The 26,585-nt window shown below is 40.9% G+C and overlaps 1 protein-coding gene and 1 long non-coding RNA gene across 11 annotated transcripts in view; one reads left to right on the forward strand and one right to left on the reverse strand.

Annotated features, from left to right (window-relative positions):
• Nucleotides 1–26,585, reverse strand: part of foxp1b (forkhead box P1b) — an 84,549-nt gene that overhangs the window by 39,678 nt on the left and 18,286 nt on the right. For 6 of the 10 annotated variants that reach the window (XM_088389551.1, XM_088389546.1, XM_088389545.1 and 3 more), the window contains exons 3-4: nucleotides 25,683–25,749; nucleotides 14,553–14,721 (exon numbers count right to left, since the gene is read on the reverse strand). In XM_088389551.1, coding sequence (XP_088245677.1) covers nucleotides 14,553–14,711 — 159 coding nt within the window. In that variant the 5' untranslated portion in view covers nucleotides 14,712–14,721; nucleotides 25,683–25,749. Of the gene's footprint in view, nucleotides 1–6,604; nucleotides 6,665–14,552; nucleotides 14,722–17,591; nucleotides 17,820–18,269; nucleotides 18,389–18,474; nucleotides 18,597–25,682; nucleotides 25,750–26,585 lie in introns of those variants that run through there. The other 4 variants (XM_088389540.1, XM_088389543.1, XM_088389542.1 and 1 more) reach the window with 4 other exon arrangements.
• Nucleotides 19,045–23,267, forward strand: LOC148391161 (uncharacterized). Its single transcript, XR_015861349.1, has 3 exons — nucleotides 19,045–19,522; nucleotides 22,460–22,506; nucleotides 22,927–23,267. It is a non-coding gene; the product is annotated as an uncharacterized LOC148391161 (long non-coding RNA).

The raw sequence follows: 26,585 nt of genomic DNA on the forward strand, positions 1-26,585 counted from the left end.
TTTTTCAGCGCAGATGCTTCAAAAACAATATTGTCTGCCAATGAACAGATAAACACAGCAGACAATCGCTTGATACGCTCCCATGATATCATTTACCGGAGGTAAAGTTGGTATAAACAAAGATCAGATGACAAAACACAAACTCAAGTGTATCCAGAGAGACACGTTCCGTTGAGAGCATTTTATATTGTCTGATAGTTATCAGAGCTTTTGGCTCTCCTTCAGCTCTGCCAAACTACAATCAAGAAAGCAAATAAACAACTTTATGACTGCCTCAAATATCTGTTAAAGGACGCAGCCTTCTCGGTGGAAAACAAAATACAGTGAAGTCACATGTTTATTGCTCCAGCTACTCCCTTTTCCCTTACGATAAATAATCAAACATGCCATCCAGAGCAAACAAAGCTGACGAGTGCTGGGGGGGAAAAAAAGACTGCGGTCTCCAAAACGGTCAGCGATACCAAGAAAAGCAAGCCTTGTGTTCCCACAGCGAGCTGGCCTGTCTCACACCTCCACCAGTAAACCATCTGGGTAAATAACCAGCTTCATTCTTTCCACCATTCTCAGATGATTGCTCCCACAATGAAACAAAGAGTCAGGGGCACATCGCTCATCTAGTTGGAAAATCTATCGGTTCTCTCTTCGATTATTGGGATACATGTAGTGAATTGGCGCCAGAAGATACTGACGTGTGACTTAGGCTTTGAAAAAAGTCACATGGGTGCCTGGATGAAGAACTGAAGGATAACTTGGTGATGAAGAATTGGATCTAATCAAGAAGCAAAGCAGTCAATGTTATTGAAAAGCAACCGACAGCAAATGTGTTCTTTCTTAAAAAGATGTCAACATGATTGTTTTTCCACTGTAACCGATGACAAATGCGGTGAGACATTCAAGTGTGTGTGCGTGCGTGTGTGTGTGTGTCAGCATATGAGTTGAGTCAACAGGATATGATGGAAAGTTCAGAGAGCAATGGATAAAGAAATACATTTCTGAGTCTTCCCTGACTGAAATGTTTGTAGATAAATAAATAAGCGAGTATCAATTAACCTGTACTGATTCTTTTGTCACTAAAGATGAATGAATGAATGAATAATGAAAACCATAACAAAATGCAAATTATTCAGAACATTTGGTGGCTCTAAAAAAAAATTAGGTAGCGCCCTGCCTCAGGAACATATCAATTTAACAAAGGCAATTTTGCGGGGAATTAGAAAGATTACCAGCCTCATTCTATTCATGTCAACGGTTATATGAAATCATTCTTCTAATTATAGCAAGGACAATAATTATGTGATCACACAATTGAAAACAGAGTCATGATCATCTTGACTTTGGCAAATTAAATTCAAATTGCTGCCTGACGGCACTTGACTATTTATTCTGGGTTATAAGACAAAGTGACTTTTCAAAGGCGACTAAAGCACCAAATGGGACTTTTTCTTTCACCATCAGGAATGCTACTAATTTTAGCATGTAAAATGCTTCTACAAGTTTACATAACACCCAGTCCACTATTTCAGAGCTTTCTCCTCCCTTAACTCTGCAATCTCATCTTTTTGATCTTCCATTCCGAGATACCGCTCACTTGAGTCACAACTCCATTCTGATAGCCGCTTCGGCCAAACGTGATAAAGCAAAGTGTTGACAGGCGCAAAACACTCGTCACACCTCAAAATTTAACCCGTTTTGTTTTGTTTGAACATCGAACGGGTTGATTGAACAAATCAATGCACGGGCAGAGGACAATTGAGCCAGATAACTATGCTAAGCAGGTTCCCCTGAGAAGTGAACAGTGGAAAAGGCAAATAATCACAATCACTATGGCCATACATTGTGGAGGAAAAAAAAAATACAAATTCACACACAACTGATGGAGGAAAAGCTGCAGGGGTTGTTGATTATAAAACAACCTGCAGCACACGAGAAGCTTTATCAGCAACACATTTGTCCTATGGAGTCATCTTTTGTACTATTGATTCCCTGTGCTAAAATATTATCCGCATCTACTTTTCGCATCATATTAGTGTTTACGGGGAGGCGCATCTCTTTTGTCCCCGGGGCCATCAAGCTGCGATAAGAGAACTGCTAAGTACTGGATGTCTTTATGTGCTGTCTGCACATGTGGATTATTTACAGGCTTTGGGGTTTCCTGCTGCTAAAGCCAGCTCTGGGTGTCTTACAAATCCCAGCTCAGAGCATTGCCACACAGTCGTGTTAGTACTCAGCTGGATACAACACATCACCCCTGTCCACAACAAAAGCAAACCTCTGGGCACAAACATCAATAATAAAAAAAATATACCAACATTGTCATATTCATCTACATCATAATTGTTGAGTACCAAGCAGAAATGTAATTTAAGAAGCCAAAGTATGGATGAAATAAATTAGCAGATGTATTTGAAAGGTTTCAAACACAGGATTGGTTTTCTTGGGCCGTTATTGAAGAGCTCTCTCTCTCTCTCTCGTTCTACAAATGTCTGTCTCCAGTCGCTACAGGTGGTGGAGACCTTGAACGTGGAATGATTTGAAGCAGATTGCTGCTAATTGCCAGACGATGTGCAAGCAGGTGTAACTTGATCCCTGCGGCCACGGCGAAAGGAGGAGATGGAATGAGATGCGCACGTGTTCCCACGCAGGAGCAGGCGCAGGCGGCGCCGTGTGTGTTTTGCTGTATTTACTTAACAGACACGTATCAGAAGACATTATTAGGCAGGAGATGGCAGCTCGGAGACAGCCAGCAACAACACGAGTAATAGGTTAGCCCTTAATGTAGTCCGTCTCACAAGATAGCGGGCCCTCTGGCTTCCGTCTGGGGCCTCTGCGGGGTTTTCGGCAGCATGGGCCTAAATGTCAAGGTTACGTGTTTGACTTTGCCACCGATTCTACACTCACCTGTCATTCTGCTCTTTCCTTTCAAAGACAAACCAGTCTTTGGTCTTTTACTTTCAGAAGATCCAGGCCGTATTAAACAAGCTTAGATTGTAAAGGATGTGCAATTCTCACTTATTCGAGTAAAAGTAGGGTCACGCGCCGCATTCGCTCCAGTATTTCAGAAAGAATGGGACTTTTAAATAACATGAAGTGAATCCAACTCAACTAACACGGCAGCAAATGAAAGAGTGCCCAAAGAAGGCGGTTGAGGCGGGTGGAGCCCAGTACTTGCGAGGTCACCCTTGCCCTCACGTCCCCGGTGGGGTCAGCCCACATATGCAAGCCTGCCAGCTTCCGTTTGCTGTGTATTCTGCATTTGTTTAGATTCCCTAGCCTCGCTTAGCCAGCAGCTTAACAACAGATGGCTAAAGAAGGCCTCTATTCAGAGCGGGCTGCGGGTGAAAATCACACCAAGGAAAGTACACAAGCTGCAGACAAAACACACAGACACACCAAAAGCTAGCATATGCAAATGACATGGATTGTTGGGAGTTGCACAGGCAGCAAATATGGGAACAGTAAATAAGCTCCTCTAGCAGTAACTTTTTGTTGCCAGCAAAAAAAAAGAAGCAGGCCAAACTGTGATGAGACACTTGAAGAGACACATGGAAGTGAACACGCTGTTGTCTGATTACGCCAAACAATGAGGATGATTCAATAACCGAGCAGATCTGGCTAAAAGCATTTCCTTCCTTCACTTGCCATTATTAAATCGACTCTGTGTTTATTACAACGTCCGTGTGGCCGTTACCTCATAAACACACTCCCAAGTCTACGGTATATTGTTTCTCTTGTGAGTCGCTGTTCCGCCTCAATTACGCCTTTCAACTTCCGAGGCTCGCTATGATAAAGTGGCAGTAAAAATCATTCACATTAATACACCGTTGTGCATCTGCTGCTAAAGGTAATTAAAGAAGTAAATGACTCATAAGAATAGACATATTAGGCAACTTGGCTGCCTCGTGAAAATATGTACCATTAAGATAGCGCATTTTCTTCTTTAGCGTCATCAGCTCCAGTAGAGCTTACAGGCACTCGATGCTGATTTACTCCACTCCGGCGTAAAGTCTATCGCTGCTCGGTCGTGTCTCTCCACCTTGAGCCAAGTGCTGTGTTTAAATTTCAGCTTCAGATTTGGCTGGGAATGGCTCCGTAGTAAAGGCGGGAGGTCACAGACAAATCAGACAGATGTGCAATTTTGCAACATGGTGACAGCAGGCAGATGACCAGAAAAAGACAATTTTCTTCCTGTAGGAGATTGTCAACGCACCCGTAAAAGATTTCAAAGTGATGCCGTGCAATGGTGACATCCACAGTACACATGGTGGACGTGCTAAAAACATGCTGTGTGAAAATATAAGGAAGAGTGTTGCCTTGTTGGCGTGCATCAAGCTCAAAAGAATTAGCATTTGGAGTGGTCGAGCATTAAAGGAGGATGGATTAAATTCATAAATAAGAAACTAAAAATAGAGATGATCAAATCATTGATGAGGACAGATATCAGGTGCAACTTTTTCCCTTTTTGTTCCCAGTGCATGATGCCATAAGATACTCAGAGCAGACACAAAAATACAAATCAAGAAGTTTAAGTGAGAAAGCCGATAGATGCCAACTGTGTTGGACTGTCAGAAAACATGCGCTCCTCCGGATTGCATCTTCGTTGGAAGTCTTGCATCACTTGATGGGGGGAGGGGGGGTTGCGCTTGGGAAAATGGGCACTTCCAAAAACCCAGCGTGAGACCCTGATGAGAGGATTTTATCATGCATGGCATGAATGCTATTGTTTAAAATGGGAGACTAACGTTGCCTTGTCGGTAGCAGACTCAACACGATACATTTGAAACTTTGGGGATATGACTGGTAAAATCCAGAAATCTTCCAATTCACTTGTGGTGAATATAAATGAATGTAGTCCATGTGCAGCCAGAGCAACCAGGAAGCAACCGAAAGGCAAAAGTTGCATTAAGAGAAAAGATTTTCCCAAAAATCACAATTGAATTGTTATGCAATATCGCAGTGACTTTTTTAGAATTGTTTTGTTTGAATAAGTACCCAATAATCATGAATTCTGCATCCAAAGGACCAGTTGGATGCCATGCGCTGCTCAGCGTTTTAACTTCTCCTGATGGAAGACCTTCCACATCATAAACGGCCGGAAAGAATTCCCACCGTGTCTACGGACTGTGTATGAATCACAGCCACGTCCAATTGGCTGTGGATTGAGTTGCAGCAGTGAGATGGCTCCCTGGGAATAGCGCTGTCTCCGTTGAAGGCATTCCAAGATGGGAAATGTGATCCTGGGCCGAAAGAAATAAAAGAAAGAGAAAAGGAGGAGGGCGGGAGGGATCTGATTGCTTCAGCCACATAGAGGAGCAATCTCCTACACAGTCTAGACATATCAATCGTCACACAAGTGTAACGTGTTCAAGTCTCGCAAGTAGATGATCGGACTCGTGGTGGTGGAGCAAAGTTTCTAGGTTTTAACTCATTTTGTATTTATTTATTACTCTCCTTTATAAAAGTAAGCTTGCAAGCATAACACTTCAGCAAGCCACAAGACTCAAGATGCCCGCCTAAAATAAAACGTAGGAGGGCCCAAGTTGTCCCAACAACAAACATTACAGGAACCAAGGGCATGAGGGCTATAGAGATGTTGGGGTGGTGGGCGGCCAGATGACAGACTGCTGTTCAACTCCATTAGCCGCTGTGTGAGAGGGGCGCATCTCGCAGCACACGACCTGTGAAGAATCTTCGATCTCGCTCTATCTTGGAATGGGGATTGCAGCATTAATTCCACCACTGTAATCTCTCAAGCACGTCAAATTACTCTCATTAAGCAAAGGAAGAAAACTACCTCTGTAATAAGTATGTATAAAAAAAGTATTTATTACCAATAATCGCCTGTTTAATACGAGGTAGCTTACAACAGCTTTATTTTTGCTGATTATGGTTAAAAAATGGCCAACCACAAAGGAGCACGTTACAACAAAGCCAGAGAAATTGGCGCGCGTGCGTGTCGACACACAGCTCATGGAGTTTACGAGAGGAGTTGATACAGTGATTAAAGGGGAGGGGAGCGGGATACGGTGCTCGAGGGCCTTGGAAAGGACATGCCTCGCCTGCTCGTAAAAAACACACCTCTGTCTTTAAGCCGGGACCGGAATCACTCTCGCTGGGTTCACTTTGAGGTGAATCGCTAAAGAATTTACATGCTAAGTGGCACATGTCATCACCGAGAAAATGCACATCGAGTAGAGTAGTGCAACTTAACAAATAACCGACGTTCTCTGACCACAGCCTTTCAGGCTTTCCTCGCTCGTATTCTAACTTGCAATGCATATTTCAAAACAGTCAAGCCGTATTTTTTTTGGTAACATAACACTGGTGGTATAAAATGAGCTCCCTTCTATTCTTAGTATCCCTCACTGTACTAGCGTGCGCCATATTGAGTTGCCTTGTGCATGAAATGTGTTGTACTGTAGAAATAGAAATGATTTTCTTTATGTTAAAATGTTCAAATAAAGAGTGAAATATACACACGGCTAAAACCCCTGCCAACGCTTGAGACAAAAACACATCAAAAGGGGTAATAAAATGAATTTCCGCTGCAAAATCAATTAAAACTGGGCGTCAATGGGTCATTCATTTACTCGTTCAGAATAATTACCTGGGTGTGTTTTTTTCTTATAGTAATTTACTTCTTTATTCATCTGGGGCACTGATGTCCCTGCAAACCAAAAGAACACATTTTGTATAATTATTCAAATTAAACACAGATTCCTTAGAGAAAACGTCTGACAGACCACGACGCGGCAAAGCTAATGCGCTCCAAAAACAAACTCCCCTGAAGGTAAATGAGGGAATCTATTAGGAATCGGGCTACATACTGTCAATTCTGCATTACTTGCTCAATCAATTAATACATGAATTAGCTTGAGGTGAATAAAAAATGAAGACTCAAATAAAATGTGAATAAAGTCGAGCACTTCTTGGCTGTGTTAGAAGGTGTGAAGAGGATTCTTGTCCCTTAAAAAAGTGTTAAAAGCAAATCTTCTTTCCCACATAATCCATCTCGCTTTGTAAGCATTCAAGCGACACAATGCAATGATTTTCACTATTTTTTTTGTTTTCATTCTCCAAACAGATGGTGAAAAGAACACGCTGGCCTCCTGGCCGCTGGTCAGACGTTTAAAATAGTTTGCCAGCCAAACACACACGACTGGAACGGTGTGGTCGGAAGTCAGTAAAAAGGATGCACCTGCCTGACAGAGCTCCGTACATGTTCCACGTCAACGCCAGGACATGTGGTGGGAGTGGAAGCTTTACTTACAGCTGGCCCACAGACAGAAAGAAGATCAGGAAATACATCAAGTCCGTCAGCGGACCGAGTCATACGTTCGAGGCGATTGTAAATTCATCAAGCAAAGACAAATCTTGGCATCTCACCAAATTGCACATCTAAATGGGCTCATGATAGTACCGGTGCATTTTCTTGTTTTGTCATGGGGCACTTTGAAGTGAGCCCTGAAAGCTCCGCAAACTGTGATAATTGATCAAGTTTCCGTGAGCACCAATTCTCTTGTCTCGCGACCTCCAAATCCCAACAGCCCTTTTTTCAATTTAACACTGGACATAACCAGGTCTCACTCATTGCGAGGCGAAGACACGTCTGAGACACTTTTTGAAGCAAAGCTTCCCGATGATTAAAGAAGGAAAACGCTTTCTCTCTTTCCCGCCAGATGCAATGTGAGCTGGGCATCAATTTCCTGTGTCAACTTCCTCACCAAATCAATCCCATTTAATCCACAGCCTCAAGCTCCTATCTTGATTCCTCTCCCGAAGATAAGGACACAATTTATTGTTTTCATTGAGCATGAGTGTTAAGACAGTGAGCACCAAATTACTCGAGGATTGAGATAAATGTTGCCACAAATCGCTAATTCAATCACTCCTAAACGCCGGTTTTATTTTGAAGAGTATAGTCTCAAAAGATCACAGTGTCAGAGTAGACTGGAGGTGTGATAGCACGTCACACCAAGAGGACAAATCCGCAGTCTTAAGCATCTGAATTCTCTCGAAGTATCGAGCAAATGGATTTGTCGGGTCACAGAGTAGCTTTGGTTGCGGGGGAGAGCGGTGGGAACATTCCGAACGTTTCCTTGTCTGCTGAAAAGCAGGATTGATCAAACATGTAATCAACCCCCGCTACTGAGGAAGGTCTTAAAGCTAATTTACAAGCAAATAGGTGGACAGGGTGACACCTCGAATGTATTCAAGCTTCGGCAAACAATAAAGGATTATTTATTTTGAAGGTAGTCTGATGTGTATGAGAGTTCCTAATTATTAAAAAAAAAAAAATCATCCATTCATTATCTGTACCGCTTGTCCCCACGGGGGTCACGGATGTGCTGGAGCCTCTCCCAGCCGTCATTGGTCAGTAGTCGGGGACACCCTTAACAGGTTGCCAGCCAATCGCAGGGCAGAAAAATAAATAGATGGATAAATAAATACATAAATGGATGGATAAATAAATAAATAAAGCAATTAATCAACCCATCCATGCATACATCCATAATCAAGTCAACCCTATTCAAAGACATAACCGACAATTTGAAAGCTTGTTGATATTCCCTACGTAGCATGAAAAGGTTGAACCAAACCTAATTTCCAGTGTAGAGAGCTAAATATAACGTTGAGTACGCGGATAACATCTTAGTAATTAAGTGTAGGTGTCACTCTGCTGGAAATCATTTGAAAAATAAACTTAGACTACTAGTTTGATTCCTTCCATATTGCCCTCCAGATATTTTACATGTTTCAATCCAAAATACCATCTTTCTGCTTTTAACTTTTCTTTTGCATGTTAATGTTTAATTGGAGCCCTTGGCTATCCATGGGCACAATCATTAGATATCCACGGAGAGAAATTGAAAAATTAATTATATTCTCCATTTTGCCCTTGTAGATGCGTTGGAAACTTCTCTGAGATGGTCGAGGGTGCATCCGGGTATCAAACTGGATTGTGATTGGATGGATTGTTAGATTGGACTGTTAAATCATTACTAAATTTTCTCAAAACTTGTCATACTCAATTTACTGAAAATTACAAGGAAATTTAGGCTTTTTTTGTTTTCCAAAAGAATTATTTGGAAAATAAACAAAAGAAACTGACCTGCACAAAAGTGATAAAACCCTTACCAGTGCTTTTGCTTTAACATAGGAATAGCGACAATAAAAAAACAACGACCATGATATCTTCCCGACGGTATTCTTTGTTTAATGTGAGCCCAGAAGCACAACTGTCCACTCAATGGCTTCCAAGTCCTGTCCTCCACCTCTAATCAAGCAGAAAATGGTCATAAATATTTCTTTCTGCAAGATTTCACATTCACATTTCACACAGTGCCCCGATATTTTCCTCAAACCTCCAGGGAGCACCTAATGTAAAAAACAGTTACTTATGTTCAAGGCTCATGTTTCTTCACTTAAATGCAGACCATAGCCAGGGAGGGAGGGAGGTGGGCGAGCGGGAGAAAGAGAGGGAAGACATAAAGGTCTTATTTTCTGTGTCATTTACCAGCAAGTACTTTCACCCAGCCATCCCATTACATCTTGTGGAAAGTCGTAAACAAGTAAATAACAACAGCCATTACTGTAAAGGACATGCGCACATCGTCTTTTTCTCCTACTGGCAAATTAAGTCAAAGTGATGTTCTTCTCGTCCATTGAAAGCGGACTTGTTTTATGTACAAAGAGACGCGATGGGATTTATATGAACCGTTGTCTCTATTCTGCCTTAGGTATTTACGGCACCTGTCATTCAGATGATACGGCGCTAACATCCCGGTTGTTTATGACGAGGCGTCTCATCATGCTATATCACGCGGTCGTTCGGCCGCCTTCCACGTCTCTCTCAAGGCGTGTCGCTGCTGACTGTGCACAGCAGATGTCGTTCATCACAGGCACGTTCTGTAATGGTTGAATGACAAACTATCACGTTTACCTTGAGATGTACACAATTTGGCTGCCTATGCATATTTACTACTAGGACTACCGTATTTTCTACACTATAAGGCGCACCTAATAACCTCCAATTTTCTGTGCGCCTTATAATCCGGTGCGCCTTATATATGGACCAATATGGATGAGGACTAATTTGTTAAAGTAAGCTTTACGTGTTTGTGTGTTGTGTGATATTAACGTTTGAGCAACGTTGAGTTATTGATATATTGTTATTGTTTTCACTGTTTCGAGTGTTAGTATATTGTGAGTGCATTAACATTTGAGCCACTTTGAGTTATTTATTCTATGCGCCTTATAATCCGGTGCGCCTTACAGTGCGGAAAATACGGTACTTTTATCATCAGTTACTGATCAGCATATATTTTAGAAACGCTTTTGTCCACGTCGAGTAGCGATAATTCTGTTTGACTCGTTAATTCTAATACTTTCGGACGCAATTAAAATTATTGTCTTTGTGAACATGAATTAAAAAGAATTTGTAAATAATTGTAATCTGATTTTATCAACATTTTCATTATTTTTCCGCTGGATTTTTGAGTGGCCATGGGCTAACTCGATGGTTCTGAGCACGTGTTCTCGAGATTGAGTCGTTTCATCAGCAGCTGAGAACGTGGTTTGATCTCACGGAAGGTAGAAAACGTTTCGCCACGATGCAACGATGATGTCAACTGACAGTGGAATCAAAATCCTCTGCAGATAATCACATTGAACTGCGATGCAGCAAGATGTTGAGTGGGGCTTGCCCTGCGTGTGTGCTGAGGAGCAAAACCTGCAAGCTGTGTGCAAACAATCGACAGCGTGGCATCCCCCTTCCCTTCACTTTGCTCCCCTTGGACCTGCAGCACTTTCTCTGCCACTCACAAGACTTGCGCTCTCACACAAAAAAGCAAAACAACAACCTCTAAGCCTAGAGAAGATGAATAAGATATAAAAACTCAACTTACTACAGGAATTTCACATCAGTCGGCCAGTGAAGGTGATTCCCTCTCTGCGTACGTCGACCCCCTCCCGCAGTACCTCAACACACACGCACACACTAAAATCTTTTTGCTTTTATGCCAGGCCCCGAACGCTGCCTTCATCAGACAAGGATTAGGGCCGAATGAAACAAATAACGTGTTTTAAAAGAAGCCAGCCCAGCTATCAATTTCAATGGCTTACAGTATCTGGACAATTCCTTTGGGTCCATTCTATGTTAATTGGATCTACATTGCATTGGCATTGGGGTGTTAACAAGCACAGCCTATGAATATTAATTACCCTCAAGTTTTATGCATAGGAAAGACTTCACTGATACATATTAATTCTGTGAAGTTTTCAAAGTAGTGCTCTCATTAAAAATGAATAGGCCCTGCGCCTCTGTTTTCTTAAGTCTCTCAAGTGGCGGTCCTTAAAGGACGCCCGCTCTAAAACGGGTATTGTTACACAACTAAATGGGTGAAAGGACAGGTTTGGAGTAAACAGTGTTTTGACAATAAAAGACTATTTTTTTAAGTTGTGCAGTATTTGCCATTCTCACTAAATCAGGCAAGTTGTCAGAGGTCCAGTCGCAAGCAAAAAACATGGTCAACAATTTTAAATTCTTGCAAATTTAGTTCCTGTTTCTGCATTTTGCGCAACTTTTCGGAAAATTCTAATCATCTCCCAAATGATATGGCCTCCCTTTAAGGTGTTTGCATTTGGAAGCTCCACTGTAATAATGTCCTTGTTTTTCAAATCATTCCCATCCCTTTTTTTTTTTTACCATCGCTGTGCATCTGTGATTAATAATCAGATCACACATCAATTGCCAGAACCAGCAAAGAAATTTAGCTTGTAATAAAACTGTCATGTGGTGTGCTATAAAGACAGATGTTGCCAGTTGTGTGATAACATAATTAATCTGTTCTGTGAGGGATTCCATGAAATTATTCAAATTGGACGAGCACTATCATTTTACCAATAAAGCAATTTAAGGCAATATGCAGTGTCATAACACTGATGTTATCCTCTTTCACTGATTTTCCAATAAGCTGGATGCAGAAGCTCTGCCGGGCGGGCCTCATGTGATATTGGGACAATATGAGCAGAACAGGTGGAGATACCTGAGATTCACAGAGAATTCACAACCAGACTGGGGAAGAATGATTTCAGCAATTTGATAGGGAAGGCATAAGCTTTTGTAGTTTGAGGCGTCAGGTTGTAAAATGAGTTTGTAATTATATCAAAATGTTTGGAGATCATAGTTTGGAGTTTAAACTATTTTGATATCATAATTATTAGAATACGTAGAGAAGAGTAGTGTGGAGTAAAAACAAAATGTGACTGGTAAATACGTTGAATGTATTATAATCTAGACCAAATGCTAAAAACAAAATAGCTTTTTATTTGATCTATTTATTTTTAAACGTTAATCATGTGGTAAGGTTTTATCACCAAGTCATCGCAAGCTCAACAGGATAGCGGCCGATGACGGCGGGGTTGAAAAGTGCATTTTCACTTTCTCGGGCCTCCACGGGGGAATCATGTATGACTTGTATTATGCAAAGAGGAAATTTGTAGCAGCTCAGCTCTTTCTGCAGTCTGTTATGCGTGTCATTCTCTATTCCCTCAACACACAATACTACGTCCATCTTGGCCATTCAGTACAAAAGAAGAACAGAAAGTGAGCTTTCAATTTGTTTGCCTGTCATATTTAAGAACAAAAATTGGATCGACCACATAACTCCTCCGGTTGTCAATTTAACTTTTGTTGTGGTGTTAGAACATGCTTCAAAATTTCTCGGAATGAACATCTATTGATTTAAAGGACAGAAGGAGTTACACTATTTGCAATTGCAAATGTGTCGAATCAAATAACAGTCGAGTGCAAAATGTTTTTGTACAATTGTTTCTAAGACTAGCTTCACTTCCTCATGCACGTCTAGAGTAAGTAAACCACAGCTTCTGCAAAACAAACATACGCACATTTTAAGGGAGTAAGTCTTGCGAAAGCGTACAGCACACCCAATTAGAAAAAAAAAAAAAGTTTTGTATTTGAATCGAATATCATGAGCAGACATGCTTGAGTTCAGCTCATGGTCCACTTCCCCCCGCAGATCTGACTAGTCGACAAGATGAATTCCCCTGTCAAAATCAAGATGATCAAACAGATTACAATTATTTCACCCCCCGTCTTTATTAATGAGGACTGTCTTTCATTGTTACATTGCCTAATAAGAATAAATGATATGTCACTGCCAGGTTTGTTATGATTGCGCAGTTAAGTGAGTCCATGACAATTGTATTTGAGGACGAAAAAATATTTCAGATTGATTTTCTTTTTTTCTTTTTAAATATACTTGAAACAAATTATTGGATGTTTTGGGGAGGTAATTTGATAGATGAAAAAAAGTGAAATAAACATGCACAGTATGTTACATAGAGGTAAAAGATTTTGATTGATTCCATCAATTAGGGGATTTTTATTCCTTAACACCCAAGAATAAAATTGTGTCACCCCCCGCCCGTCATCTTTTGACATCGCCTCACATGCAACCGAGTCATCTTTGCACAGTGAACAAAAGTAAATGCCTCTGGTAAAGAATGAAGGAAAAAGTCAACAGGAATTTGGTTTCAGCACAACTGTTTACTCAAGTGTGGCCTGCAGTTATTGAAATTTCATCCGTGGTTTTCTCTGACTACTGCAGTAATGAATTCAGTATGGCTAGGAATTTCTCACTGACGACATTCTCCTCCTGCGATGGAAAAAAAGGGCCGAGATGAAGAGCAGAAAGGCTGAACACTAAAACTGAGGACTAAGGACACACTTTGGGTTGTGACCCACGACAAACATTTTTTTTCCCAATAAGATTCTTGAATTATCACTCCATCTACAGTATTGTTCTGCTCTCGGAGCAAAAGTTGACAGATGTGCTGTGACAAGAGTCAGCTGCACGGAGCCTGCGCATCATCACCAAACAGCTCGTGACAACAGCCTCCGTTGCCCTGTCGGCGAGAGCGAGATAGCAGAAGACACACTGATCTTTTCAATGTTGTTTCCTTAAACACGCTGTCGTGTGCCACACATAACACTGACACCAAAAGAAAGAGCCTGTCTTTCCGCCTCTAAACTGAGATGGGAGAAAATGTTTTGGGCTTGGCTGACAAGCCCACTCTGCACCTCGTTGGTTAACGCGTCAGAGCGTGGCATTTCCCGTGAGTGCAAGGTTTGTTTACAGCCATCCCAAGAAAATGCTGTCATTCCTTTGAATGTAATATCCCCCCCCCCCTCCAACTGTCAGCAAGATCTTTTTGCACCTACACACTTAAAATATGTCCTAACATCCGTATAAATATTTAAAAAATTCAGATGCCGCATGCTACGGTAAACACATTAGCAACCAAACACAATCACACACAGAGAGCACTTCCCCTTATTTAAATATTCAAAAAGTGCCTCAATATACATAAATAATAATAGTAATGTGTTTATGTACTAGATGTACTTTGAGGATGAATTAAATATTAACTGGCACTTAAAGAGGTGCTGTTGGCCTGCTGATGACATGTCTTAATAAAGTGAAGACAGGTATGGCCGGGGGGGGGGGGGGGGGGGGGGGTGTCTGCCCTACCTGGTGCTGTCGGAGATGCGCAAGATCGGCTGCAGTCACTTCCGCCGATGGCGTGGCGCTCTTGCCTTGTCCTTCCTTGGAATCGCTCTCTGTGCTCGCGCCTCCATTTTGATTAAATGCTCCATTACTTGTTGTCGCTGTCCCAGATTCTTGCATCATGACTTAAAAACTTGCCGAGAGAAAACAGGGACAGGGAGGGCGAGGGGGGGAGAGAGAGAGAGAGACAAGGTCAAACAGCTGTTAAAACACAGCAATCAGGTTGTGTTACAACTCCAGGACAAAATATAAACATCTGTCATATCCTTCCTTTAGAATTTCACTTTTATTGCACATCTCCTCGTTGGTCTTTGCTTGCCTGTATCTTGTTTGCTCTTCTAGCACTGGTATGGAAAATATGGAGTCAAACTGGGGTTGTGTTTGTGTTCGCCATCATGAAGTATAAATATGGTTGCTCTTCGGAGAGGAACCCAGCCTGGTTGAGTTAAAGCAGGGGAGCCCAAGAAAACACCGGCCCTCCAAAACAAAACAGAAAACACGTCCTATGGAAATGGGTATATTTACTCGCATAGCTCCCAGAAGAACCGCTGCTCAATGGCCTTTTAATGGGAACCAGGGCGAGCGACGACGTGAGGCGTGCCAAACGAGCTCTATGAGAAACATCCAATGCGTGGTTGAGCGAAAACAGCGCAATTCTCCAGGGCGGTTTAATTAACACCAAAATGTAGTCTGGAATCTAAATAATCCCAATGGGATGATTGGGAAGAATGTTGAGAGCAACAAATACATTTTGTTTCATGTTTTAAGTCAAATCGGGAACCAAGAACGCATACTCAGATACGAGCCAACATTTTAGCTGTAATGGTCCGTGTCTGGATAAAGTCACATACAGTAGATGATGCAGCCATTTCTCCCAAGGGATGCGTCCTCATGACACTGGTGTGTATCAGCGCCTCTATTTTTAAGCAGGAGGGTGATTTACAGCTGCTGCGCATGGCTTGCTCGCCACACTGGTGCAACTCACCGAGCCTCCCAATTCCGGGTTAATGAAGCTGACCAAGTCAGGCAGAAGCGAATCTACTTGGCCGATTAATTATTTATTTGAAACGGAATAATTGCCTTTAAAACACAGGGCCTCATCATGAAAGCCAGAGAAAATGGAACTAAATACAGATTTATGGCCTTGCGTTTAAGCCGTGTAATGGGGGTGGCCGACGTATGTTAATATCTACTCGGTGGCTCGGACGGATCGAGCCTCTCTGGAGGTGCGGATGGAAACAAGATACGGACATGCCTCGACACTCAGGCTGACAGACAGGAAATTGAAGTTGACAACTTGTCAAAGGGAAAATGTGAAAAGCATAGGTGAGATAATCATCTCAATGTAGAAATATTTCAAGGAAAATAAACAGCAGGTTTCTATTGAGGTCGTGATTTTCAGGAAGCGCTCACTGTGAACTTACAATCCAACATAAATTAAATACAGTATGGCTGCATGATACTACAGAGCCCAACCTAGCCAAGAGAGTCATCTGACACTGTGGCCTCTGCACACACACTCACACACACACACTTAGAGGCCTGTCTGAACAGCCCCAACCAGCCCAGCCTACAGGCCCTGTTCTCCAGGCTACTCCCTCTCTAGACAGATGTTGACCCAACTAACCCCTCCAGTCTGGCATTGACTCCCTCCATAATGGGATTTTCTAAACAGGCAGAAGGCAAAAAAGGAATACCGTGACATGGGACACATCGACTAACAACTCCATCTGCAGGCCACTGCAAACAGTTTCTCCTCCACGAGCCACTAAATCAAAACAGGCATTCAGATAAAGTGAATGAAGTGACGAACGCACCGCTAAAATGTCTGCCTATTTAATTTAGTTTCATTGACAAATAGTACCCATGAATGTGCACTGGCATTAATTTGATCATTGAATAATTTAAGGTTGCAATATCAGAAATTAGAGATGAAACGAAAATCACAGATACATCCAAAAGTCGATATGAAAAACGCCAAAAAAGCGACGCCACATCAGGGAGCTCCAGTACTCTGCCCTGCATTTTTCTTCATATGATATATTTATTTTCACTTAACTCAAGGGATAGCCATGTTTTGTGTGCTTTTTAGATGTTCCCATTAAACTCACATGCTTCTAATCTTGCCAGGCAGCCGTAATTATAGGTCAGGTGTCCAGAAAATATATAGTGCTGCACTCACTGAGGTAAAGAACATGGGAGTTCCTACTCCAAAAACAAACATACGATGTGCATACAGAACAATCATAAAACCAGGGTTGAAATTATGGCGAGCGATGTTTATTTAGTTAACCTTTGAGCTTTTTGTAAATATATCTAAACATGTTATCATATACTATTAAAGACTTTCCAAGGGGTATTAGTTTTGGAAAAATGCAAGTTTGGCAAAACTTGAGTTATTTTGCTGTTAGCAGGTATTGCTATCTCTAACCGCTGTTCTATGGTTTCATATTCACATTGTAAACACAAAAGTGACATATTCACCTTGTGGTTGCTCAACGCAAGGTTTCCCAGAGAAAACTTCTAACGTTACAAGTTTGGATCATTTCATCGTTAGGTCTGTGCTGTGTTTTCCAACAGTATCCATTCCTGCTGTCGAAATGTTGCATTAGAGCAGAAAGAAAGATTTGCTTCTAAATATGATGTTTCATCACAGATTTAACCAGCATGATGATATTCAGACTCTGTGCGTCATGATATAATTTCCAGTTCATGAGTTACAACTTCTAGGTTTAGTGGAATGCGGCAAATGAAGCACAAGAGTTTCAAGCACTTTTTTTTTTTTAAATAATTAGATGAACTGTGACATTGCAACGATGACGAAATCAATGATCCCTACTACATGGCAAAAAAATAAATAATTTGCAACAAAACTTAGATGAAATAATTTTAGCAAGAGTGGTTCAACCCACAAATGGAAATCTGGATCTCTTGAATTAGAAATCAGAATTTTCGACAAGCTCACTAAAAGACAAGTATCATACAAAAAAAAAAAAGCGTCACCTCCGTCTCCTAACTGAAGGTTAAGAGAATGTGTCCGGAGCTCATTCACCTTGCTGCTGCTTCTTCCTCCCCAAAAAACATTTTTCTAGAAATCAAATCCTGGTTCGTGGCTGCTCAAGCAAGACCGCAGTCCACTCAAGGTAGGCTCGACTTGCACAGCTGTGCTTTGACCCTTCTCCATGTTGTGTTTTTCCTTAATGCTCATGACAGTCAAGCCCAAGCAGCCATCTGCTACAATTCAACTAGTTCTCACACAAGCCCTGTTTACACAAGCACACAACAAGAGCACAATTCTTGAGTGAGATAAGGACACACAAAGGAGGGGACAAAGGGGAGTCATTCACTTTAGAGTTCTTTGGGTTCAGCTCGCTTGCTCGTCTAGACAACACAACAATCCGTACGACAACAGAATCTATCTCAAGGCTTTTGAACAACTTCGTGTTTTGCTGTATTTTGGCTTCAGATTCTTGGGAAAAGTCTTCAGATTATGGACAACAAATCTGCTGTGATTTGAGAACTGACCAATATTTAGCAATCATTGTCGCCCCACTTCAACGATTTAACTTCAAAATATAAACGTGTCTTGCTGATTGTTGTTATGGCGACAGTAAACAAGAGAAGCAGCTTTTGTTTTGATGAACAAACAGCTCTCTTTTGCAAGCAACATTCAATATTAACCAGGTAGAATGATCAGCCGATATCCTCCCAGGCTTTCGGGGGCAGGCAGAGTGTAAACAGGTCCAGATATGTGGGGGCGTATCTTTAGGGAATCATTGTTGATGCAGATGCAGCTTGGGCTAGAATAAACAGCGAGGCACAAGTCAAGATAAACAAATGGCCGTTCTTCTGACATTTGAAGACTCAATACAATGGCGTGTCGCACCTGCTTAGCGAGACGGTATTTGAGAAAAAGCCACGTTGCGGCGGGCAGTCAACAAGGTGAGCTCCTGCCATCGTCAAAGCAAAAGTGTTTCTCCCAGAGTGCATATGTCGTGCAGTGGCTCCTCACAACACAACAGCAGGAACTTGCAAAAACATGTTAAACATTTACTTTGTTTAATTATTCAGTAACTACAGTTGGTTCAAGGAAATAACAATAGGTCCTGTGTGTCGAATGACTCCCGAGTTTGATACTGACAACATCACGAGATGCAGTTGGAAAAATATATACACGGAAAAAAAAAAGAAAAAACTCACATTTTATAGAAAACCCACATGTATAATGTCAAATATTAGTGGTGCAATAAAATAAACACATAACATGGGGAAAAAAATCATTTGGTACAACAATGAATCTTTGCTGCACAGAACTGCAAAGAATCAGAATCATCTTTAGTATGTGAAAAACACAAGGAATTTGTCTCTGGTAAATATGAGCTAGTTTTACAACAAGCAACTGTAACAAAAAAAACAAATTTAAAACGTAACACATAAGCACAGAGAAAGTCATCAAGCCAAAATAGTCGCACAATAATTATAATAGCATGACAATACGCATGTCAAATATAACGATACATTTGCATTACGCAAGGCCACAAATAGTTTCATGATGAATACTCCAGATAAGAAGCGAAGCAAGAAAAAAAAAAAAGAAAAAAAACACTTAACGCCGACAACAGCTCAGCATAAAGGCCCGCTGTGCCCAGACGATGACATGTGGCAAAGTAAGGCAGGCCATGGTATTTTTAGTACAACTAGGGCGGAGTGGGAGTAAGCAAATAGAAAAGTTTAATGACTTTGTATCTGCTTGTACATGAACGGAATGGCAATTCTGGGATTTGGAGCTTCTTTCAGGAGATGTTCCCCGCACGTTTTCTCCTTCATTTGACTTTGATCATTTGGCTTGCATGTGGCTCATGCCCATCAAGACGGCAGCAAGAGGACAGACGTCATGAAATAAAAGATGTGCGGACCTCTTCACTCAATCTGAGGTAACCAATTAGACCTTGAAGGCACCATTAGAAAGAAAAAAAAAATACCTTCAGTCCATCACCATCCTTTGGGATCTGTAAAGCTACTTATTGTTTTAACATTACTTAAACGGTGTCATAGTTCTAATCATCTTTACAAGGAGTCATGTAAGGAGTCTTCCCAAGCGAGTGGGGATGCAAACTTGTGGAGATGAAATATGTCAAACGCATTTTCTTGGGAAAACCGAGGTTAGCTTTGACGAACTTGTCTAATTAATATTGTGTCCCCGTGTAAAGAAGGGACAATATTATTAGAGCTACTGTCTTTTGGGACCAATGTCCTCTGTGTGAGCTGACAATGAGTCACCTCATCTTTTTTTTTCCTTCTTTTGATTCTGAGGCCCTCTTATGCCAGTAGCACCCTTGAAATGATCACGCTAAAGAGCCATTGGCGTTTGAGTAGGAATTTAGGAGTGTGAACGACTGGTATTGAGCTCACCTGGCTGGTTGAGTCCAAATCTTGTGTCACCCAATCACTGCTCGGAGACCAAACGCGAGATAGCCACAAGATTGACTAACTGTCAGTGTCGTAAAACAATTGCGGCACAATAACTTTCAATTAGGCATCTAATTGTGCTCACTTCATCGGTACGGGAGCTCTTATTACTCTCTGACACCTCGGCTGGCTTCTGAAATCACAAATCATCTTCAACAATACACCAGGCTCATTTAAGCCTGTGAAGCATGTTATTATTTTAAAAGCCACAACTTGCCAGCAAATGGACAAAGAGGTTAAATGGAAGAAAGTCAGGGCAGTTGTAGGGTGAAGGACAACATATCAAAAGACCTGACATGGATTTCTGCCTTTTAATCGTTTTTTTTTTTTGTGGTCCCCATTTTATGTTTCTTTTTTTAAATACAGCCCTTGTCAGGGGAATGTGTCCTACTCATAAAGCAGCAAAACGACAATATACAGTGGCACTAACACAAGGACATAGTTCATCATGACATTTTGTGCAATTCCCAACTGATTAGGGTCATTATGTTGGAGGCCTGATTTATGTTGTCATTTCCTCTCAGCGAGCCTGCATCAATGAATCTTAATGAATTGGTAAATAAGGGTGAAGATTACACTGGATGACACTGGAACATTTCTCACCCTCAACTGACTAGATTTATGCGGCCAATTAGAGACGAACAGAAAATTGTCCAGCAAAAAATAAATAATAATATTCTTGATGATATAAATAACGCTGGAGGAGTCTCAGCAAAGGGCGATTGTGATACGAGAGTAAAAGCCCATAAAGCATTCTCCCTCTCCAGGGCACTCTCGGAAATCATCAGGAAGTACAGTACCGTGAAAAAGTATTTCTCCTTTCCTATTTTCTGCATTTTTTTTTCATGCATTGATCACATTTAAATGTTTCAGCTCATCTAACTAATTTCCTTCCTGTGCACAGTACACAACTTGATCGTATCAACTGCGGATGAAAGATGGTGTGAGACAAAAGCAAGCTTTTCTGTCAGCACCAAGTACGAATAGCTTGCTAGCTTATTAATAGGAACTTCTTAAAAGAGCACTTAGGAGGCTTTATGGACTACATATTGTGAGTAGATTTAGTGCGGTAAGCAGCTGTCGACATCAAACAAGCTGGTCTGCTATTAGGCACAGGGGCTGAGGGATGCCGTGTGAAAAGGAGTGGAAAATTAAAGCTGAAGCAACACAGGAAAGGGCTTAATTTACTGGCATGTACAGTATGCAAATGAGATTACTCTCGGCTTAACTGCATCATTTATGTCCATAATAACGGCATCATCATTACGGGGCTCAAATTAAATTACATTGTAATTAGCATATCAAAGTGATTGGTTGAAGTCGAAAACAAATACCCAGTTTTGTTAATGAACAACGGTAATTAGAGTCAGGGAAAACATCCGCAACAAATACCAGAAGTGTTTTGAAAGAAGCGGGGGAAAAAAAGGGGAGGGGGATATTCCTCCGAAATGACATCTCGTGAGAGCGTATGGCTGGATGGGGGTATTTTACCTGGTGAGCTCAACACACTCAGAAGATATTTCCCAAACTCGAGGAGATCAAAGATCCAATTTCCCACACTTGCCACTTCAAAAACTCATCAATAAAATACAAATCACTTCATGCATGATTTCTAGAATGGAGTCACCGTCAAAGGCTTAGACTGACTTTCGTATCATAAAAAAAAAAAAAAAACACCCCAGCTCTCTGACTGTCAGGACGGCAGAAAGTCCACATGCACTTCAGTGTAGACATTTGTGCCGTCAGCTTTATCCCGCGAGTGCTCTTTAATAAATGCGGAGTGTTTCAATTCAAGCACTACAGCTTAGATGCCTCTTGCAAATCACAGAGAAATTGCACTACAATAAAAATCACTTTTTAATTATTATCTCTAATGTTGTTTTTAGTAATTTGTATTTTTCTTCCCCCAATGGGCTTTTCAATCCCCCCTTCCCTTCTTGGACGACCACTGCTGATCCACACGATCGGCACTCAAATTTTCAACATGTAGCATCTTTATTCTATTCATTAAGAAATCCATTAAAATGCCGTATTCCTTGCAAGTATTTAAAAGATGTGCCTTTCAAGGTAAAGCTGGAGCAAATCCTCTCCATCAGCTAATGACGGCACTCATTACACAGAGAAGCTGGCTAATGAAGGCACAGTCGCTGCCCGATCCCCTCACCCCACATAAAGCCCAACCAAATGCTAATATCTCACTTCTAATTAAAAGGAGTTGAAGTCCAAATGCACCTCCACGGCTAACAGTGGGCTCTTCTTATTATAACATTTGACAAATGAAAACGCAGGCCAATTTTTCATAGCTTGAGAAATCTGAGCAAGTGACTTGATTTGTATGCCTTTACAGTGTTGACAAATCTTTGGCTGAAATTATGTTTACGAACGTTAACTGCCTTTCACAGAAAGTGACCTTGAGGCCTTCCACAGAGTTCATTAACATCAAATAAAGGTAAATCTGACCTGCCTATCACATCGGGCACGTGTAACAACAACAGAACTTTATTTTTAGTCTTTGAAAGCAGGATCGTTTGCTTAAGAACCAAGACAAAGATATAAATCCCTAAATTAGCTACAGACAGACATTTGGTGAACTCACCTGATGAAGGTATCAGTTCAGTTTCAATGCCAATTTGGATGGACACCTGGCAGTGACTATGATCTTGTTTCATAGAGCTTTTTTCAAGGATATTTCACACGAGAGTTAACCCAGATGCACTCTCCAAACCAGGGCCGAAAATACATTTCTCATCATGAATTTCCTAAATGTCGACGTTATCCATATAGTGCTCGATTTGCGGGGCAGAAGTAAAATGAATGAATCTAAAGGTCAGTGTTATGAACATATTGCATGATGTCCGTTTGATCCTAGACCAAGTCTTTTCCCAGGGATTGTGGGGCTGTACGCTGTGTAAATCACGGCGTATGACCTTCTACATTCCACATCTTCGGCGCTCCCATTCATCCACAGGCACAGATAATGCTGGGCAAATATCATAAACGTGAGGATTTTAGGATTTAACTGAGGTTGCCATCTACCTCCACCAGCTGGGGAAAAGAAAGACTATGCATCTGATGAAGCCCGATTTCCTCCGCCAGAAAAAGCCTGCTGACCTCTTTGCCAAAACCCCAGTCAGAGTATCCTCAGTGGATTGCGCTGCTAAAGACAGACAGCGATGGGACCTGATTGGTCATATTTTATCAGCATTTCCCTTGCACAATTTAAGTTTATAACTCAACTGAAACCCAAAAAGTTGTTTTGGAGTTGAATCAAGCCTGTAACAAGAACGAGCAGGTGGAAGGATCCGAAGCAAAAAATAAATAAATAAAAATCTAGCGTGACAATTGATTTTGTTCATGAAGCTTCATTTCAATCCTGTGCCTGCATCGTGGCAAAAGCAACAGCGACTTCAACAGCACAGCAATCCTTTCTCCTTCTAAACAACACAGCAAGCGGAGACCCATCAATTCAACCTCCACATAGCTAACACCAGGCCACGGACACAGATCAATAGAGACAAACAACGACAGAGCGAAAAAAAAAAAAAAAAAGCAAGAAAGACAAGTGGCAACACAAAAGTGGACATGTCACAATAGAGAGTGCTTACACAGGGGAGCCGAAGTCAAACACAAAGGAAGGCCAAGTACTGTAAGAAAGTCAGGCACTTTTTTTTTTTTTTGCCCAGCCGTGACATTTGTTTCTTATTGTCGAAGTGACAGCTGAAAACGTCTCCCCTCGAGGGCCTCTCGGATCGGCCGAGGCCAGCTTTGACAAAGGGGGGGTAAGCGTATTAGAATGCGTACGGGAGGGTAAACAACAAAATTGTTGCAAAAGGATGGAAACGTTTTGATAGTTTTGCCCACTCTACCTTTTATGCAAGAACCACACGTGAGAAAGTTGGTCCATTTTACACTTGCAAGCGGAGAAAGCCATCAGCACCCTGTGTGGTACAAAGGTGCTTGAAAGCAGTCTGACTCAAGAGAATATTTTTTGAGAGAAAGCAAGGTGGTGGTGAGAGTGAACAGGTTTCAGCGGTCACCTTTGCAACCTGGTTAATCAGTGCAGAAGGTCTTAGCTCTTTGTTTTATAAGGTTTTGGAAACCGAAACTAGATTTTTACATTTTAGATAATTAACTAAGCAAGAATGTTTCCACATCATTTGGAAAGTTTCAAAAACTGAATGTGGAAACTTTCCAGAGTCAAGGAAAGGTGTAAGGTTTTAACAAACTTAATGATTCTAATTTACGTACCAACATAATCATACGATCAAAATAATTTGCCAACCCTAACACGTTTCAGCTAATGGTGTTTGTCATTCCGGTTTTCGTTGCAACGCTGGCTTTGTGTTTTTCTAGCCAGCCACGGAGATTGTTTTGGAAATTAACTCAAGAACTCTACCTGGAGATTTACACTTCAATTATTTTGTTATGTATACAACAATAATACAATACTAAAGAATACCTGCAATGCCGGAACTCATTCAAATCCTAAAGAAAAAAGTATTCAGCCTTGTATGATTGCTTTCACTGTTTATCATAACTAGTGATTGTTAAGGACACAATCAGCATTATTACTACATTTTAAGCATTAGTTAGCAGTTAAGACAATATACCGTACATCTCATAGAAATGTGTTCAGCTGCTGGTAGCCGGTTGATATTACCCATGTCCAAGTCAACACAGAAGGTGTGAGACCAGGAGTGCAAATGGTCTTTTTGATAGTGATAGAAAAATAAATTGATCCTCAGCAAATGCATTTTCTTTCCCAAAAGGAAATCTTCTTGGACATGACCATCTATACAACAAAAATGTGATTCATTCTACCTTCCACTACATACAAGAGCACCATGTAATATAGGAGGAAATGAAGCAGATTTTTTTTGTTTGTTTGTTTTTGGACTGGAAATGTATTTTGATCAACGTATTGTTGAAGGTCAAAAGAGTAAACTTTCAGATTTTTTTTTTTTTTGTTGAACACGCAAATGGAAAATACATGCAAAGACAGCTGAGCCAAAACAACAATAGCAGACAGCAGGCTAGCTGTTGTTCAACATACATCATACAATATTTGTAAGGCGATCCTTCCAACTTGCATTTGCTTTGCTGTTTTATTTTTTTTTTATTTTTCTACACAATGGCAGCAATGCTGAGAGAATAGATGAAGGTACTTAAAGCGCAGCAACAACACTGCAAGTGACAGAAGCGCTTCACTTTGTTGCCAGAATTACCCCCGCGAGGCACTTTTGCTACAGTTGTTTATTATGTTCCAACCTAGGCGTAAACGATTAAAGAGCTTTGTCGAATCAAAGTCTTATAAATGCATTGAAAAACAGACGGCAGTAAATGCCACCGAATTAGAATCTTAGCAAGCCAAATACTAATACGTGGACAGTTCCGTTTGATGCTGATATAAAGAAATTACATTTTAAAGCAGCCAGTAAAGGCAAAAGAGTAAATTAAACTGAGCTCCAAAATGTGCACACAATCTTTTAAGCCCAAATTGTTTATTTTCACTTTTTCTTTTAATTCTAATAAAAAAACTATAATTATTTCCAAATGTTATTGTATTACGTACAGTACGCAAATGCCAGCCCCAGTGTAGTCCTTGAATTTGGGAACATTGCTTACCTTATTGAAGAGCTTGCTTAGTCAACGCAATCTTCTCTTCCAGCGTTGGCAAAACACTGAATCCAGCCTAGACCAAAGAAATGGAAAAATAAGGTTAAGGCTTAATTGTCAACGCAACCAACAAATTCTTTCCTTTACTCTATTTGCAGAAGCTTGTTTGTTTTCTCTTTAGGTAATTGGGTTTATCCTCCTGTGAAGTTAACTTTTTACAAATCCTTTCATTTCAACCCTATTATAACTGCACAAATTAAAAATTGTGTTGGTAATTTGATATGGAAAACATCTTTCTGATGGAAAAACCCAAGCCCTTGTGGTTAATGTGACGAGCCAGTGTGCGATGCATTTGACGCGACTGATGTGTTTGCGCAAGACTTTCTCAACTGAGCACTCAACCCGAGAAAAAGGAAAAAAGCTGAAGGAAACAAAATTGTATTTTTATGGAAAACTTAAATGTCACTGTGGGGTAAGATATCAGGTGCATTTGAATAAAAGCATTAAAGCGTAACCAAATATGGAGGCGGATAGAGGAAAAAAAAAATCTCAACCTCAAACCCTCCCTGTTTTGTCAAACATTTGACAGTCAAAACTGCGACCAAGAGTTGGTATTCATCAAAAATAGACATTTGAGTAAAAAAAAACACCAACGAGCATCGAAACAGGTTGGACGGAAGGACAGACAGATCAAACAATAACAAAAGCTGGCTCATTTCAACTCAAATACCCTCCAATTATTGTGATAAATGACACTTCAATTAACACATCACCAGTTGAATCATCAATCAATTGCAAGTGGTGACAAATGAAATGAATTAATTTCAAGCTCCAAACGTGTTCCATCATTTTTGACGACAGCAAATTGGTATTTGCTTGGAACAAACCAGCAACAACTAGATCCTGATAGCG

Source organism: Syngnathus floridae, chromosome 11, assembly GCF_059516105.1.
Source record: "Syngnathus floridae isolate MCC-2025c chromosome 11, RoL_Sflo_1.0, whole genome shotgun sequence".
Classification (NCBI taxonomy): Eukaryota; Metazoa; Chordata; class Actinopteri; order Syngnathiformes; family Syngnathidae; genus Syngnathus; species Syngnathus floridae.